The sequence below is a fragment of the Haliotis rubra genome, unplaced genomic scaffold, assembly GCF_003918875.1.
Source record: "Haliotis rubra isolate DU_JTF1 unplaced genomic scaffold, ASM391887v1 Scf107, whole genome shotgun sequence".
NCBI classification, from domain to species: domain Eukaryota; kingdom Metazoa; phylum Mollusca; class Gastropoda; order Lepetellida; family Haliotidae; genus Haliotis; species Haliotis rubra.
In genome coordinates this window covers 1,588,700-1,606,520 of record NW_025764970.1, presented here as the reverse complement: position 1 = coordinate 1,606,520, position 17,821 = coordinate 1,588,700, and the positions used below count along the sequence as shown (strand labels likewise).

At 40.5% G+C, this 17,821-nt stretch overlaps 1 protein-coding gene across 1 annotated transcript in view; it reads right to left on the bottom strand.

Annotated features, from left to right (window-relative positions):
* LOC124279769 (unconventional myosin-IXAa-like) overlaps nucleotides 1-17,821 on the bottom strand; it is a 160,836-nt gene that overhangs the window by 85,694 nt on the left and 57,321 nt on the right. Inside the window, 2 exon segments of the mRNA XM_046715653.1 lie at nucleotides 1,416-1,516; nucleotides 14,699-14,798. Of these exon segments, the coding sequence (XP_046571609.1) occupies nucleotides 1,416-1,516; nucleotides 14,699-14,798 (201 nt within the window).

Below are 17,821 nucleotides of genomic sequence, written 5' to 3'. Positions count from 1 at the left end.
GATATAAGAATACCCTATGGATCACCAAACCAGTGATTGATATAAGAATACCCTAAGGATCACCGAACCAGTGATTGATATAAGAACACCCTATGGATCACCGAACCAGTGATTGATATAAGAACACCCTATGGATCACCGAACCAGTGATTGATATAAGAAGACCCTATTGATCACCAAACCAGTGATTGATATAAGAACACCCTATTGATCACCAAACCAGTGATTGATATAAGAATACCCTAAGGATCACCGAACCAGTGATTGATATAAGAACACCCTATGGATCACCAAACCAGTGATTGATATAAGAATACCCTATGGATCACCAAACCAGTGATTGATATAAGAATACCCTAAGGATCACCGAACCAGTGATTGATATAAGAACACCCTATGGATCACCGAACCAGTGATTGATATAAGAACACCCTATGGATCACCGAACCAGTGATTGATATAAGAACACCCTATGGATCACCAAACCAGTGATTGATATAAGAACACCCTATGCTGTCATGATACACACAAAGAGAGAGAACCAAATCAATATCTGACCACCCGATCGCATGAAGCCTGATACAAGAAGACTCCCATACAGAATTGTCTCCCTTTGAATATCTTGGTCAATGGTAGAGGCTGACTCCAACTTGGAGTATGTTTCAATGCAACAATGGGATTGTTTCTGACAAGGATTAGAGATCTATCACAGTGCTGAATCCTACATTGGATTCCATAAAGAAACTATACTTCTACACACTCAGCTAAATATACAGACTCTTTCTAATGGTAATTTACCCAAAGGTAGATAGCATTTTCATTGGAACTTTTCAATTCCTTTGGTTCTTGTGTTTTCACACATATACTCAAGGAGAACTGCCACAATTCATTGACCAACAGAATAGAGGCTGAAACACCTTTAGGAGCAAGAAAAGCTGTATGAATTCATATCTTTTCATATTTGGTCTCCCAAATTAAACTTTTAAAAAAGCGGTGCTTGCATTAAATTACATGATAAATTTGTATTTTGTCCATACATTTCAACACTTTAGAACAATACACCTCAAGTATTACACAGACCCTGCTTAGTTGCTCATAATGCCTATTTTACAGGTTATTGGATCACAAAGACATCTACCTGTCCATGACAGCTGGAACAAGACTGAAGCAGTACACTCACCACCCAGGGATGGAAATCAGCCAGGAAACTCTACTAGCCCAAACATACAGCAATACTCCTAAAAAAGGATCCATATCTTAGCCTTAAGGACACATTTAACATTAACAAAGCTGGTCAAGGCTACATGGCAAGTGCTAATTTCCATCCCTGACAAATCAACAACTATACTTTAGCTCATTCCCTTATATTCATATTGGCTATTTATGTGAAACTTCCTCATGGTCATATCACCAACCTCTTCTGCGTCTCATGTGAGAAGCCGACCATCTCCATGGATTGTTTAAGTCTGGCAAATTCATCGACCTCATCAACCCCTTCAACGCTGTAGCAGTCACTCTGAAATCAAAATCAGTTTTCTAAAATCTGAAAACACCTGATACACAAAAAAATCAAACCTGAAAACCTTAAGGGACCATATTGGTTTAATATTCAATATTTGAATTTCAAATTCCCCCAAGTGGCAGCTCTGGAACAGTGATGTGTCCATGACATGGAGTTGCATCAGATGAGAAGCCCACCACAACAGACTGGTGGTGGAGACTTGCTGGGAGAGTCAGACAGGATGGCGAGTACTGAAGTGCTTCACTTCATTGTCACTCACATGCAGGTGCATAACATACTATCAAGCAAAATGAAGGATCCTTACTTAATAAAACAGAAAGGATATTGTTTTATCAAAATCTTCAAGCAAATGCCTGTATTCCAATATTTATTTTGCCATCTGCTATGTGTGATACTATTATATTGTTTTATCGGGTACTCCTTTCATGATTAACTGATGCCTGTATTCCAGGCACGGGGTACTCCTTTCATCAAAGGCCATCTTCTATGTGTAAAAGCATACTATTATTAACTGATGCCTGTATTCCAGGCACGGGGTACTCCTTTCATCAAAGGCCATCTTCTATGTGTAAAAGCATACTATTATTAACTGATGCCTGTATTCCAGGCACGGGGTACTCCTTTCATCAAAGGCCATCTTCTATGTGTAAAAGCATACTATTATTAACTGATGCCTGTATTCCAGGCATGGGATACCTTGATAATCAATTATCAATGACAACTACCAGCCTACATCTATAATGGCAGGTCATCATAAAATAATGCCAAATATTTTCAACAAACCACTAGCGATCTTATTCTGTATTATCTAAAAACAAAGTTCCCTATTTGTCTTCATCACAGTAACGTACAAAATTCAAAGTCATATTATAAGGATCACATCAAAACGATGCCCAGTGTTGCCAGGTACCATTAGTTAACATCAGCAGCCATGGAACTGCCTCCATCATCGATGAGCCTACTGCCAGCCTCCATTAGAGGCCATAACAGCACCCCTGCAATAATCTTGCTTGGATCCTGAGTAGCCTGGTGTGACCCACTTGCCCAGCCAGCACTGCCCTACAACAGTCCCCTCCCACATCAGTTGAGATGAGGAGGACCTGCTTGATAACACAAGCAGTTGCCAGATTAGACATAAGTGACTGGACATAAATCACAACTGCCAGTATCTGGGACCTGGCACAGGGGAAAAGATGAAAAACAGCAGACATCCATCCTCATCACATAGTATCCTCTATGTTTTACATGATTATCCATATTAAACATTTTTATGAGATAAGATATATTTATTGCAAAAAAATATTCCATTACAGATCAGTGTCAATTTTGTAGACTGTTTTACTGGGTTCTACTTATAGTGGTTCGTTTGACTGCAACTAGTAAAATTATTGCTGATGGGTTTTCTCTCACATTCTCATGAATTTACACAAACCAGGATGAAATGAGCTATGGACAAGGTGGATATTTCCCATAGGGTATACAACCACTACATGTAATAAATATTTGTTAGTTCAAGGATGCACTGAATATGTCGTTACTTTCAATTCAAACAATCGAAGTGCCCATATAAGATCACAGTGCTCATAAGGTGTATGCTTGGACTGTAAAATTACATAATCTTACTTTAACATTGACAGAACGAACTGTGAATTATTGCCTCACCACACCTGTGTTTGAAATGCTGCAGAAAAGTCAAGAGTACCCAGTCATAAACCCAGTGTTAAAGTAAAGATTCTGGACCTTGATTAAAGATGATGATATGCTGAAAATGTCATGGCTTTGACACAGGTCAGTGATTCTCACAAGTACTGAGCAGATGGAAAATGGAGGACACAACAGCATAAATATATAACTATCTCGCAGTGTATTCTAATACATTTACACTTGTTGGTAAGAGCATGTGTCTCCAAGATCTGACAGTTGTACCAGCTTCAAGCAGCTATTGAAACAGTCTCACAGTCCCTTATTATTTTCCCTTGTTAATAAGAGCATGTGTCTCCAAGATCTCTCAGTTGTACCAGCTTCAAGCAGCTACTGAAACAGTCTCACAGTCCCTTATTATTTTCCCTTCAACCCAGCCAATACTGTACAGCCATAGCCCACCCAGCCAATACTGAAAAGCCATAGCCCACCCAGCCAATACTGTAAAGCCATAGCCCACCCAGCCAATACTGAAAAGCCATAGCCCACCCAGCCAATACTGTAAAGCCATAGCCCACAGCCAATACTGTAGAAGCCACAATAGCCAATACTGTAAAGCCATAGCCCACCCAGCCAATACTGTAAAGCCATAGCCCACCCAGCCAATACTGTAAAGCCATAGCCCACCCAGCCAATACTGTAAAGCAGCCCACCCAGCCCACCCAGCCAATACTGTAAAGCCATAGCCCACCCAGCCAATACTGTAAAGCCATAGCCCACCCAGCCAATACTGTAAAGCCATAGCCCACCCAGCCAATACTGTAAAGCCACAGCCCACCCAGCCAATACTGTAAAGCCATAGCCCACCCAGCCAATACTGTAAAGCCATAGCCCACCCAGCCAATAGCCTGTAAAGCCATAGCCCACCCAGCCAATACTGTAAAGCCATGCCCACCCAGCCAATGCACTGTACTGTAAAGCCATAGCCCGACCAGCCAATGCTGTAAAGCCATAGCCCACCCAGCCAATACTTGTACAGCCATAGCCCACCCAGCCAATACTGTAAAGCCATAGCCCACCCAGCCAATACTGTAAAGCCATAGCCCACCCAGCCAATACTGTAAAGCCATAGCCCACCCAGCCAATACTGTACAGCCATAGCCCACCCAGCCAATACTGTACAGCCATAGCCCACCCAGCCAATACTGTAAAGCCATAGCCCACCCAGCCAATACTGTAAAGCCATAGCCCACCCAGCCAATACTGTAAAGCCATAGCCCACCCAGCCAATACTGTAGCCATAGCCAATACTGTACAGTAATACTGTAAAGCCATAGCCCACCCAGCCAATACTGTACAGCCAGCCAATACTGTAAAGCCATAGCCCACCCAGCCAATGCTGTAAAGCCATAGCCCACCCAGCCAACTGTAGCCCACCCAGCCATAGCCCACCAGCCCACCCAGCCAATACTGTAAAGCCATAGCCCACCCAGCCAATACTGCCATAGCAGCCACTGTAAAGCCAGCCAGCCAATACTGTGAAAGCCATAGCCCGCCAATACTGTAAAGCCATAGCCCACCCAGCCAATGCTGTAAAAGTTTACAGCCAATGCTAGGTTTGAAATAGCCCACCCAGCCAAATGTACAGCCATAGCCCACCCAGACAATGCTTTGAAGCCAGCCATTGAAGGGATTTCAGAACTGGCGATATATGAATAATGGCGATGGGTTAGAAGACACCTGAGCCATAGACGTTTTCCGCAATTTACAGCCATAGTACTGTACCAGATATTGCAGTGTAGATGTGAAAGAGCATGACCTTGACATATTCCCTAGGGACATGTTTGTTGGAAGATGATTCCCAGATTTCTGATTCATAGTCCACCCAGCCAAAGCCACTTAAAATACTTGTGAAACTGATGGTTTGAGCCATAGCCCACCCAGCCAATACCTGTCTGCATGCCGTAAAGCCATAGCCCTAATCAAAGCAAGTTTAGATTTTTGACAGATTCAGATTCTGAATCTCACTGTTCAGTCGTCTGTCTCCCAGACCATAGAGAATATATTCAATAGTTTCTGCTTACACCTAGAATGATTTGGCAAGTCTAAGATTTACTCAGCTTCAGAAATTCTGGGCTCCATCTGGATTTGTTTTGAAGACAAATACATTTGATTATATACTTTAAGAAGACAACTTACTTCTCGGACTAAATGTCAATCTACTGTTTCATTAAAATGGAGTTGTTTGTTTCCATTGAAATTATATAATTTAGAGACAAAGCATTAGTCGGTTGGAACTCCTGCACACAAAATAGTCTTTTGTGTCACCACCTTTATCACCCAAACCCACCTTCAAGAAACTAATCTGTTACTATAGGATCATTAGAATTGTTTTAACCAGGTCTGTGCACACAAACTGAGACTTCAGTGTTGGCAAGGACACACATGCTATATGTACTGCCTAATTATACTAGGGTGTGGCTGCTACAGTGTGTCAAGGGTTACAGCATTGTTGCTCATTATTGCATAACTTGTATAGTTCATTACTCCTACCTTCAACAAAACACTGTGTGGATAAATACACACTACTGATCAAACCTAGACTAATGCATAGTCTCTCAATAGAGATAATTTTGATTGAAACAAATCATTCTAATTAAACTGAAAAGGAGCCCCAGTGAGTTGTCAGATTCAGCCTGAACCCGAGGAAATCTAGACTTGCTTCATTTAGGGCAGTAGCATTGCAGAAAGGGCTGGGCATAAGGGAAAATAATGTGGTTCAGGGACTGTGAGACAGACTAGGTCTGACCTTGCAACATTCAGCAGATTTGTCATGAATATTAACTTGAGGTATATTTTTATGATTGTGATTGACCAAATCAACTTAACCTTCTGAAGTGAAGACAGCTATTTTCCCAAAGTTAGAAGCAAATTTCAGATCATTACAAAATCTGTTGTATTTCTGCAAATTTATCTTAAATTTCACTTTAACATTCAATGAAAAATAAGGCCTTATTACGAAGATGCATTACTGACAATGAATTACCTTTGCACCTAAAATGTTGACAATCCTTAAGCAGCTCCCATAACTGGGGAGACTGGGTCTTATTAGATTCATTTAAGATGCTACATCTTACTCTTAGACTTCAAATAAATGTTCCTAACTTTCAGTCAAATTCAATTTTGGGGATATCCAACTTACTGGGGTAGTCAAATGATCTACTGCTGATATAATTTTCCTACAAATAAGGACAGCAACACTTTTTGACAAATGTATATGAAATAGAAATGACCTTGCGATTCTGTTGCCTAGCAACTAATTAATCTCTCCATCAGTTGAGGTCCCAGCATAAGGCCAGGTGACTAGTGACTAATGACACATGACAGGTATCCTTGGTATATGTGCTACTTAAGTCAGTGCTAGCTGATATACATCTGTTCGATAATACCTGCTATAGTAGCACAACCAGACTACATTTTCCTAAAGAATGTGGAGAATGATCATTAACATACTGCAAATTATTGGATACCAAAACATGGCTACAACAATTCATTAATGCACCACCATATGAATCTAAATTCCAATGTAACTAAGCTTACTACAAGTAACTTGCTTGGGTAATGCTGTTATACTGCGACAACACATTTTATGCGATATACGATGGAGAATTTTGCAAGCCTATCCACCAACATGCATTCCTACTCCTACTTGTTTACCCACAAGCATGTGTTCTGTCATTCAAGAGAGAAGTGGCATGCAGTTATGGAATCTTCAAGGTTGATACACTGCATGTCGTTGATGAACCTTGCTTCATTTAGGGTTTTAACATGGCAGAAGGAGCTAGGCAGAAAGGAAAATATTGCAGTTCAGTGACTGTGAGACAGACTACATTCTCAAGTGCACAACAGTCATGGTTTCTGCTTCAGGGTTCTTGTAAGTTTATTCTGTATTTGTGCAGCCTCTCACTACAATACATCCCTGGTGGCGATCCGTGACGAGAGGTTGGGATGAGATCTGATGCCACACTGGCAATGCTAACCATCCTCCATGTCCTCTCTCCACCATCCTGGCACACCTATGCAAGCAGACTCACACAAAACAAAGGAATCTCTTGATAAGCTGCTTTAACTTGTCCTGTGACCATACAACACACCACAGCTCTCATTAATGAAAGTACCAAAGTTCCTCACACAAATACCTATAGTCCGTTTGATTTCATTTGAGACCGATGAATTGCTCACTAACACAAAATCTAATACATGCAACAAAATCAAACTTTGCACAGTCACGTGAAATCGACAGACCAACTCTGATGATTTGTCTCATAATTTTGGACACCCGAATAAAAAAGTTGTTTAACAAACGAATCATTATTTTGTTGTCACTTTTCGCTGTTTCTTACGAGGGAGGATCACTTGCTGGTAGAACAGCCAGGTGTGCGAGTTGTACGTGTGAAATTGAAATTTCCATGCACACGCTTGTTGATTACCTGGCTGTTCTACCAGCAAGTGTTCCCCCCTCGTAAGAAAAAGCAAATAATGATCGTTTGTTTAACAACTTTTTTATTCGGGTGTCCAAAATTATGAGACAAATCATCAAAGTTGGTCTGTCGATTTCATGTGACTGTGCAAAGTTTGATTTTGTTGCATTTATTAGATTTTGCGTTAGTGAGCAATTCATCGGTCTCAAATGAAGTCAAACGGACTATAGGTATCTATTGCAGCGTTCGATATGCAATTGGAAAGTCAATTTGGGGTGTTTGTCAGCCATAATATTGAATATTCAAGTACTATAGGAAACATAAAGGTGCCAAGGACCACCCCTAATTTCAGCTGTATTTTTACTGGAAACTATTCCTATTGAAGGTGAATACTTCAGTGATTTGGAGTTGTGATACATCGTGTGACATACTACAACAATAGAAGTTTACAGGGAAACATTTCTGTCAATGTACATATAATAAAATGCATGAAATACATTTAAATAAATATATTCAATCAACTGCAATTTAATTTTGTTCCCTGGTTATCTATGAATATTGAGAACAATAGTAACTTGATAAAAAAGCTCACATCTTTTCCAAAGACACTTTTGCTCTTCTTACTAAATCAACCCCCAGAGTTTTTAATAAACATTCTGAAACCAACATACACAAGATCAATAAACAGTTGATGCATATGCTGTGCAGGAAAAGTGATCAACATTCCAAATTTCACGGAGACCTTTTAACCAGTGAATCATTATTCATCCACTCAAAGCTGTTTTCTCATCAGGAAATATATATCACATGCCTCAGTAATACCGCCCATATTGATCAACTGTCAATCATGCCATATTCATTATCGATTGGTCAGTCGTTGGTCCACCTTTGACCCTGTGTAAATGTCAAAGTTTGCATCAGGGTAGTTAGACCTGAGACCTAATACCATCAGTCCTCTGGGGTGCTAGTGTGTTCAGATATGTAAATACTGATTACTGAGACTGGTCACTGCTGACCACTCAGTAGCCCTTTGTCCACTGTTACATAAACACCTGCTGTGCTATCACAAGGGTCATAATTACACCCCATCAATAATAAACACAAATACTAACCATGTATTATGTTATATTTCAATCATTCAATGTAAATACACACTAATGGATCCAATAGTGTGTAGCATGTAGTGTAGGTAGCATGTAGTGTAGGTAGCATGTAGTGTAGGCAGCATGTAGTGTAGGTAGCATGTAGTGTAGGTAGCATGTAGTGTAGGCAGCATGTAGTGTAGGCAGCATGTAGTGTAGGTAGCATGTAGTGTAGGTAGCATGTAGTGTAGGTTGCATGTAGTGTAGGCAGCATGTGTAGGTAGCATGTAGTGTAGGTAGCATGTAGTGTAGGTAGCATGTAGTGTAGGTAGGCAGCATGTAGTGTAGGTAGCATGTAGTGTAGGTAGCATGTAGTGTAGGTAGCATGTAGTGTAGGTAGCAGTGTAGTGTAGTGTAGGTAGCAGTGTAGTAGCATGTAGTGTAGGAGCGGCATGTAGTGCAGCATGTAGTGTAGGTAGCATGTAGTGTAGGTAGCAATGTAGTGTAGGTAGCATGTAGTGTAGGCAGCATGTAGTGTAGGTAGCATGTAGTGTAGGTAGCATGTAGTGTAGGTAGCATGTAGTGTAGGCAGCATGTAGTGTAGGTAGCATGTAGTGTAGGTAGCATGTAGTGTAGGTTGCATGTAGTGTAGCATGTAGTGTAGGCAGCATGTAGTGTAGGCAGCATGTAGTGTAGGTTGCATGTGGGTGTGTAGTGTAGCATGTGTAGTGTGGGTTGCATGTAGTGTAGGCAGCATGTAGTGTAGGTTGCATGTAGTGTAGGTAGCATGTAGTGTAGGTAGCATGTAGTGTAGGTAGCATGTAGTGTAGGTAGCATGTAGTGTAGGCAGCATGTAGTGTAGGTAGCATGTAGTGTAGGCAGCATGTAGTGTAGGCAGCATGTAGTGTAGGCAGCATGTAGTGTAGGTAGCATGTAGTGTAGGTAGCATGTAGTGTAGGCAGCATGTAGTGTAGGCATGTAGCATGTAGTGTAGGCAGCATGTAGCATGTAGTGTAGGTAGCATGTAGTGTAGGTAGCATGTAGTGTAGGTAGTATGCATGTAGTGTAGGCAGCATGTAGTGTAGGCAGCATGTAGTGTAGGTGGCATGTAGTGTAGGCAGCATGTAGTGTAGGCAGCATGTAGTGTAGGTAGCATGTAGCAGGCAGCATGTAGTGTAGGTAGCATGTAGTGTAGGCAGCATGTAGTGTAGGTATAGTGTAGTGCATGTAGTGTAGGTAGCATGTAGTGTAGGCAGCATGTAGTGTAGGCAAGGCAGCATGTAGTGTAGGGTAGTGCAGGTAGCATGTAGTGTAGGCGGCATGTAGTGTAGGCAGCATGTAGTGTAGGTAGCATGTAGTGTAGGCAGCATAGGTAGCATGTAGTGTAGGTAGCATGTAGTGTAGGTAGCATGTAGTGTAGGTTGCATGTAGTGTAGGTAGCATGTAGTGTAGGCAGCATGTAGTGTAGGTTGCATGTAGTGTAGGCAGCATGTAGTGTAGGCAGCATGTAGTGTAGGTAGCATGTAGTGTAGGTAGCATGTAGTGTAGGCAGCATGTAGTGTAGGTTGCATGTAGTGTAGGTAGCATGTAGTGTAGGCAGCATGTAGTGTAGGTAGCATGTAGTGTAGGCAGCATGTAGTGTAGGCAGCACTGTGTTCTGACAAGCATAAGTAATAGTTGTGTGGAAAAAAGGTCATTAAGCAGGGCACCAGATAATTTTTCAACATCCGGAGTACGTACTCCTTATTTTTTGCAATATAGGAGTACTGGAAAAACTTCTGACCAACCTAACAGTAATCAGAGCCAACCAGGATTCAAACCCATCCGTGTGCCCAAATATGGAACTCAACACAGCTCATTGGGGGCCACCCATGCTCCAGGATGTAATTAAAAATTCAGTTCCAATGATTCATGCACTACACAGGATCTGGGATGTAGTCTGAAATTAGGACTTGTGTTAAAATGCTGTAAAATCTTCAAGTGAAACACAAATTCAATTTTCAGATGGTAATCTGGAAAGATGCTTTGAGTTATTTTTACAGCTATAAGCTGTAAACCTACTGGTGTCCACCTTCATTACAAGTCTATATAGAAATTAAGAAGTTGGACATGCATATCACATGGAATATTTTCTTATTCGTCCACTCGTCTACGAAGGGCAAAAAATGTAACTGAAACACTAGCAGATACGACAAACAAGTTGTTTTTAATAATATTCCTTGTTAAACTTTCATAACAAAAATGAAACACACTGTTTCCACTCTTTAATAATTAGTATAATGTCAGCAAAAAGCTGAAACATTTCCAAACCTAGAGTAGCCAATTAAAGCAGTAATGTACAGGCGTGTGGGTGATGACAGGAGCCAAAGTAACAACAGTATGGAGGAAACATGCTCTTGGCTGTAGGGTAAGAACACTGATACACTGAACAGGTAACAACAGTGTGGAGGAAACATGCTCTTGACTGTAGGGTAAGAACACTGATACACTGAACAGGTAACAACAGTGTGGAGGAGACATGCTCTTGGCTGTAGGGTAAGAACACTGATACACTGAACAGGTAACAACAGTGTGGAGGAGACATGCTCTTGGCTGTAGGGTAAGAACACTGATACACTGAACAGGTAACAACAGTGTGGAGGAAACATGCTCTTGGCTGTAGGGTAAGAACACTGATACACTGAACAGGTAACAACAGTGTGGAGGAAACATGCTCTTGGCTGTAGGGTAAGAACACTGATACACTGAACAGGTAACAACAGTGTGGAGGAAACATGCTCTTGACTGTAGGGTAAGAACACTGATACACTGAACAGGTAACAACAGTGTGGAGGAAACATGCTCTTGGCTGTAGGGTAAGAACACTGATACACTGAACAGGTAACAACAGTGTGGAGGAAACATGCTCTTGACTGTAGGGTAAGAACACTGATACACTGAACAGGTAACAACAGTGTGGAGAAACATGCTCTTGGCTGTAGGATAAGAACACTGATACAGATACACTGAACAGCTAACAACAGTGTGGAGGAAACATGCTCTTGACTGTAGGGTAAGAACACTGATACACTGAACAGCTAACAACAGTGTGGAGGAAACATGCTCTTGACTGTAGGGTAAGAACACTGATACACTAAACAGCTAACAACAGTGTGGAGGAAACATGCTCTTGACTGTAGGGTAAGAACACTGATACACTAAACAGCTAACAACAGTGTGGAGGAAACATGCTCTTGACTGTAGGGTAAGAACACTGATACACTAAACAGGTAACAACAGTGTGGAGGACATGCTCTTGACTGTAGGGTAAGAACACTGATACACTGAACAGGTAACAACAGTGTGGAGGAAACATGCTCTTGGCTGTAGGGTAAGAACACTGATACACTGAACAGGTAACAACAGTGTGGAGGAAACATGCTCTTGGCTGTAGGGTAAGAACACTGATACACTGAACAGGTAACAACAGTGTGGAGGAAACATGCTCTTGGCTGTAGGGTAAGAACACTGATACACTGAACAGAACCACTGGTGATGAAGTCATTACTGGCACCCTCTACCTCCATCTAACACACACACGACCCCACGCCCCCTCACCCAAAGCAAGTGGCTCCAATCCCCCATCTACAGGTGGCTGGTGAGCTTGCTGGGATCAAGGCAGTATCACAGAACCAAGATTAGAAGACCTTCCTTGATCTCCCCTTTGGATAGCTAATAGCCTTTGATCCTTTCATGCCATGAGGAGTTCACCTTGTTGTAAAGGGGAGTTTGAGTGGATATTTCATTAAACCAGGATGAGCTGTGTTTAATACTCTCGGGATATTTCAAATATTGTATTTACAAATACATCGGAAATCAATTAGAACACGCCATCTTTATTTATTAGTTTAATATTTTTAATATTTTTATTGCAATGATTTAACCACTCAGATTAACCAGATACTCAGCCTTTATTGTGAGAATAAATATTTATGTCTATTGACTACTTTGTTAAAATAGCCAATCCTTTCCTTTTGTCACTTACACCTCCATCAAGGCACTAAGATTTGACTCAAAACAACATAACAAATGTTCAGTATAACAAAAGTGGCACTTTACATAGAGAATTGCGAAAAAATAGGAAATATAATCATAGCCAGCCTTTTCACCAAACTTCTGGCAATCTTTGTGTGGTTAGGCTAGTCTGTCTCCCAGACCCTACAGAATAAATTAAATAGTGGGACCCACTCAAGTCTAGAATGATTTGACAACTCTAGATTGCCTCAGTGCCAGTTGAAATTCAGGACTGTTCTGAGCTCCATTTGGATTTGTTTTGAGTAAATATATTTTTCATATTTTTTAATGATAACTCTGGGACTAGATGTCAGTCTATGATAAGGCCTGCCACCTACAAGGCAGTTACATAACCCAATGTTTTCAATACACACACATTGATACTTTCACCACCCACTGTCTAGTCAGTTACAGCCATAGAATACATAACACTGACCAGTCACGTAATCACAGCGATGTAATAACAAGTGTCGAGTTACATCAACACTCAGTCATCAATCAACAAAAATGTCAGACAATTACACCACAGATTGCCATGGACCAGTGTCAAGACTTCATAAACTAATTTGTTTTTATTGCTATCTGAATGTTATTGATAATATATCATTAGCATGTACCAAAGGATTTACCTGGGATTCCAAACCAAATGCTCTTGGCTGGTCAAACTGATTGGTTGAATGTTTTGGTGTTTTCCTTTCAGTTCTCAACATTCCAAATTAAGAACTATTTTGGCATTATCTTTAACACCGCAACCAATGCAAGGATCTGTTTGGTTGGCATTATCTTTAACACCGTAACCAATGCAAGGATCTGTTTGGTTGGCATTATCTTTAACACCGCAACCAATGCAAGGATCTGTTTGGTTGGCATTATCTTTAACACCGCAACCAATGCAAGGATCTGTTTGGTTGGCATTATCTTTTAACACCGCAACCAATGCAAGGATCTGTTTGGTTGGCATTATCTTCAACACCGTAACAAATGCAAGGATCTGTTTGGTTGGCATTATCTTTAACACCGCAACCAATGCAAGGATCTGTTTGGTTGGCATTATCTTTAACACCGCAACCAATGCAAGGATCTGTTTGGTTGGCATTATCTTCAACACCGTAACAAATGCAAGGATCTGTTTGGTTGGCATTATCTTTAACACCGTAACAAATGCAAGGATATGTTTGGTTGGCATTATCTTTAACACCGCAACCAATGCAGGGATCTGTTTGGTTGGCATTATCTTCAACACCGTAACAAATGCAAGGATCTGTTTGGTTGGCATTATCTTTAACACCGTAACCAATGCAAGGATATGTTTGGTTGGCATTATCTTTAACACCGCAACCAATGCAGGGTCTGTTTGGTTGGTATTATCTTTAACACCGTAACCAATGCAAGGATCTGTTTGGTTGGCATTATCTTCAACACCGCAATCAATGCAAGGATCTGTTTGGTTGGCATTATCTTTAACACCGCAACCAATGCAAGGATCTGTTTGGTTGGCATTTAAGAACTGCATAAGTAACAGTATAAGTAATATATTTCCAAGGATAACAACTTTTCTATTCTATTTTGAAGTCACAGTTCAGTGCATATCATTCCGTATACAGTTGACTAGGTATACGAATCTCCACGGAAATGTCATATCATTCCGTATACAGTTGACTAGGTATAAGAATCTCCAAGGAAATGTCACATCATAATCAAAAGCCTTAAATACAAGAATGTTTGGCTCCTTTCCTCATGAAGACATCAACTTGCATTGTAGGACCTTTCTAACATAAATTCTTTAAAAATCACCTGAAATTATTCAAAGAAAAATTATTAATAACAATGCCACAAAAGTGTTATTATTACATATGACACTTAACATGTAATACGATGTATATCTAATGCAAGCTTGGCTCTAATACAGCATTACTCACCTGAGAAAGATAGTAATACTCTTCTGGTTTGGATAAGAACAGTGAGTCCCTCTCATTCTTGTCTGCGCCCGCAAGTAAATAGTAAAACACGTGGTAGTTTCTGTAATAAACACAACATGGATTAGACATTACCCATAACTCATGACCAACTGACACCACAGAATACAATACATACACAATACATTCAACTTCAACCACTTGGCCACCACCACCCATGTACTTTTACTACGAAAGTGCAATCCCGAACATCACACTTGTTACATTTCACCACTCTCTAAAAGGCACTGTGTATTTACTCCATCCACAGTTTATATTTGCAGTTTATACTGACTCAAAGATAAAGCAAAACAATTATTCTCAATAACTGCCTGTGATATTATTATTTGGGTGAGTGAGTGAGTGAGAACATTTTTTAGCTCTCCAAGTAACTGGGATATTCTGCCCTGCAATCAAACAATCCTGCTCAGTGGTGCAGACAGACACTGATAACTGAAGTAACTTCCCTAACTGGGATATTCTGCCCTGGACATTCATTTATGGCTGCACTGCCATCCTAAACAATCCTGCTCAGTGGTGCAGACAGACACTGATAACTGAAGTAACTTCCCTAACTGGGATATTCTGCCCTGGACATTCGTTTATGGCTGCACTGCCATCCTAAACAATCCTGCTCAGTGGTGCAGACAGACACTGACAACTGAAGTAACTTCCCTAACGGATATTCTGCCCCGGACATTCGTTTATGGCTGCACTGCCTTCCTAAACAATCCTGCTCAGTGGTGCAGACAGACACTGATAACTGAAGTAACTTCCCTAACTGGGATATTCTGCCCTGGACATTCATTTATGGCTGCACTGCCATCCTAAACAATCCTGCTCAGTGGTGCAGACAGACACTGATAACTGAAGTAACTTCCCTAACTGGGATATTCTGCCCTGGACACTCATTTATGGCTGCACTGCCATCCTAAACAATCCTGCTCAGTGGTGCAGTCAGACATAGTCTCTCGTACAGACCCTGAAGCAAATATATCCAAGAAAGTCCACGTAAGTCTAGAAAATGTGGCAAGTCTAGATTTCCTCAGGGCTCCTTTTCATTATATTATATTTTTCTTTACTATGAACATTTTTCAGTAAAATATGTTCATTTCAGAGACTAGTTGTTAGTCTAAGTCAGACACTGACAACTGAAGTAACTTCCCTAACTGGGATATTCTGCCCCGGACATTCATTTATGGCTGCACTGCCATCCTAAACAATCCTGCTCAGTGGTGCAGTCAGACACTGACAACTGAAGTAACTTCCCTAACTGGGATATTCTGCCCTGGACATTCGTTTATGGCTGCACTGCCATCCTAAACAATCCTGCTCAGTGGTGCAGTCAGACACTGACAACTGAAGTAACTTCCCTAACTGGGGCAGTGACTGACAAGCAATATATATGGGTTTTCATGTGTAAAACATTCATTCCTTTTTCTCCATGATTCATCTGAATCTCTTCCAATCGTTTCCCTGTCCCAATTTCAATAGTATGTTCAAGCAAGTCAAAATCAATATTATATGACTGGCCAACACAGACAATCAATATTCAAACTTAAAGCAAAGAATGTATTCTCCATGTTCTATTGACTCTTTTCACGCTGAGAAAATTCCCAACACCTCTATTCAAAAGGAAAACCTAGCACCAATATTGTGCTGGTCAATAACTAGTAAGAGCCTGATCCAAGCAAACCCAATCCCAAAATCAGTCCCGAAACAGCTTGCTGGTAAATAACAGAGGACATGCTGCACTCAGCTACCTGAGTACTGTCTCAACCAACACCAACTACAGTAGCCTGGGTAGTACAGAAACATACCCACTGCACTCTCTCATCTCACCCTATCTTGGTCAGGGGCAGCTATTTCCCCATCACTATAATGAAGTTTGAAAAGCAAGTGTTGGGAGTTGTGTCTGAAGGGCTCCTGTCAGTGGTCTGCTACTCCTCACAGGGTGTACACACTGACTACAGACTTTGTGCTGTGACTTCCCTGTGAGGAGCTGTTCACTGGCTAAGTACACATCATGAGATCCAAGGGTGGAGTTTCCTTTTTCTTTGTAAACTTGGAAACCTTTAACATTTATTATTTTATCAAGCTATACAAAGGTTGTAGAGTGTTGTGTACATGTTCAAACAAGTTCAAAAACATTTATTTAGAAACTAATTAGTATCAATATACCTTAAAACGTGCTCACTGTTCAAAATACAAGATACTGGTACATGACTTTTTTATTGTACAAGTGTTCCATGCAGAAACTAGTCCGTACTGGGCAGATACATTACTCATCTTATCTGTGAAAAGCGTATTGTCAGACTATAAGTTTACAAAATTCATGTATTTCCCAGCTAATAACTTGTATATACATTTGAAAACAGCCTGCCACAAATCAACCACATGCTGAGAAATTGAGAGAAAAACTCAAAACTAAAAGACATATACTGTAAACATTGCATCTCCAGTCAGCCTGAGGATGAACACTAGATAAATGCTTATTCTCTGGAGAATTATTATGATTTTAATATTATTATTTTGATAGTAACAAACAAACCAAATTATTTAAAATGGAGCCCCAGGAGGACCAGGGATTCAGAACCTGAACCTGAGGAAATCTAGACTTGCTTTATTTAGGGCTTTAGCATTGCAGAGAGCTCTATGCAGCAGGAAAATAATGTGGTTCAGGGACCTTGAGACTTGATGAACACCTTTACCTGCCGATCTGCCCTTTCTAAAATACAGAAAGATAATTGCCTTCTAATTACAATGGAAAAATAGTCATATTGAAAATCTGAAGACATTAACTCTTCCAACACCAGTCAACCAGAGGCATTTACTGCCATGATATATATGACACAGTGTTCCCAGAGACTCTGAGGTCATAGATGAAGCCTATGTTTATCAAGGAAAATATCAGCTTGTAAAACACTATTGCTACTACATATCATACATCATTTGAAAGGTCCAATCCTACTGTTTATAAATATGAAATTTATATTTTATCATGTTATTCAAATAATACAACCACAACATAAATAAGTTAATATTTAATGAAAATGCAAGCTTACACATTTATAATGTCCAGTTATA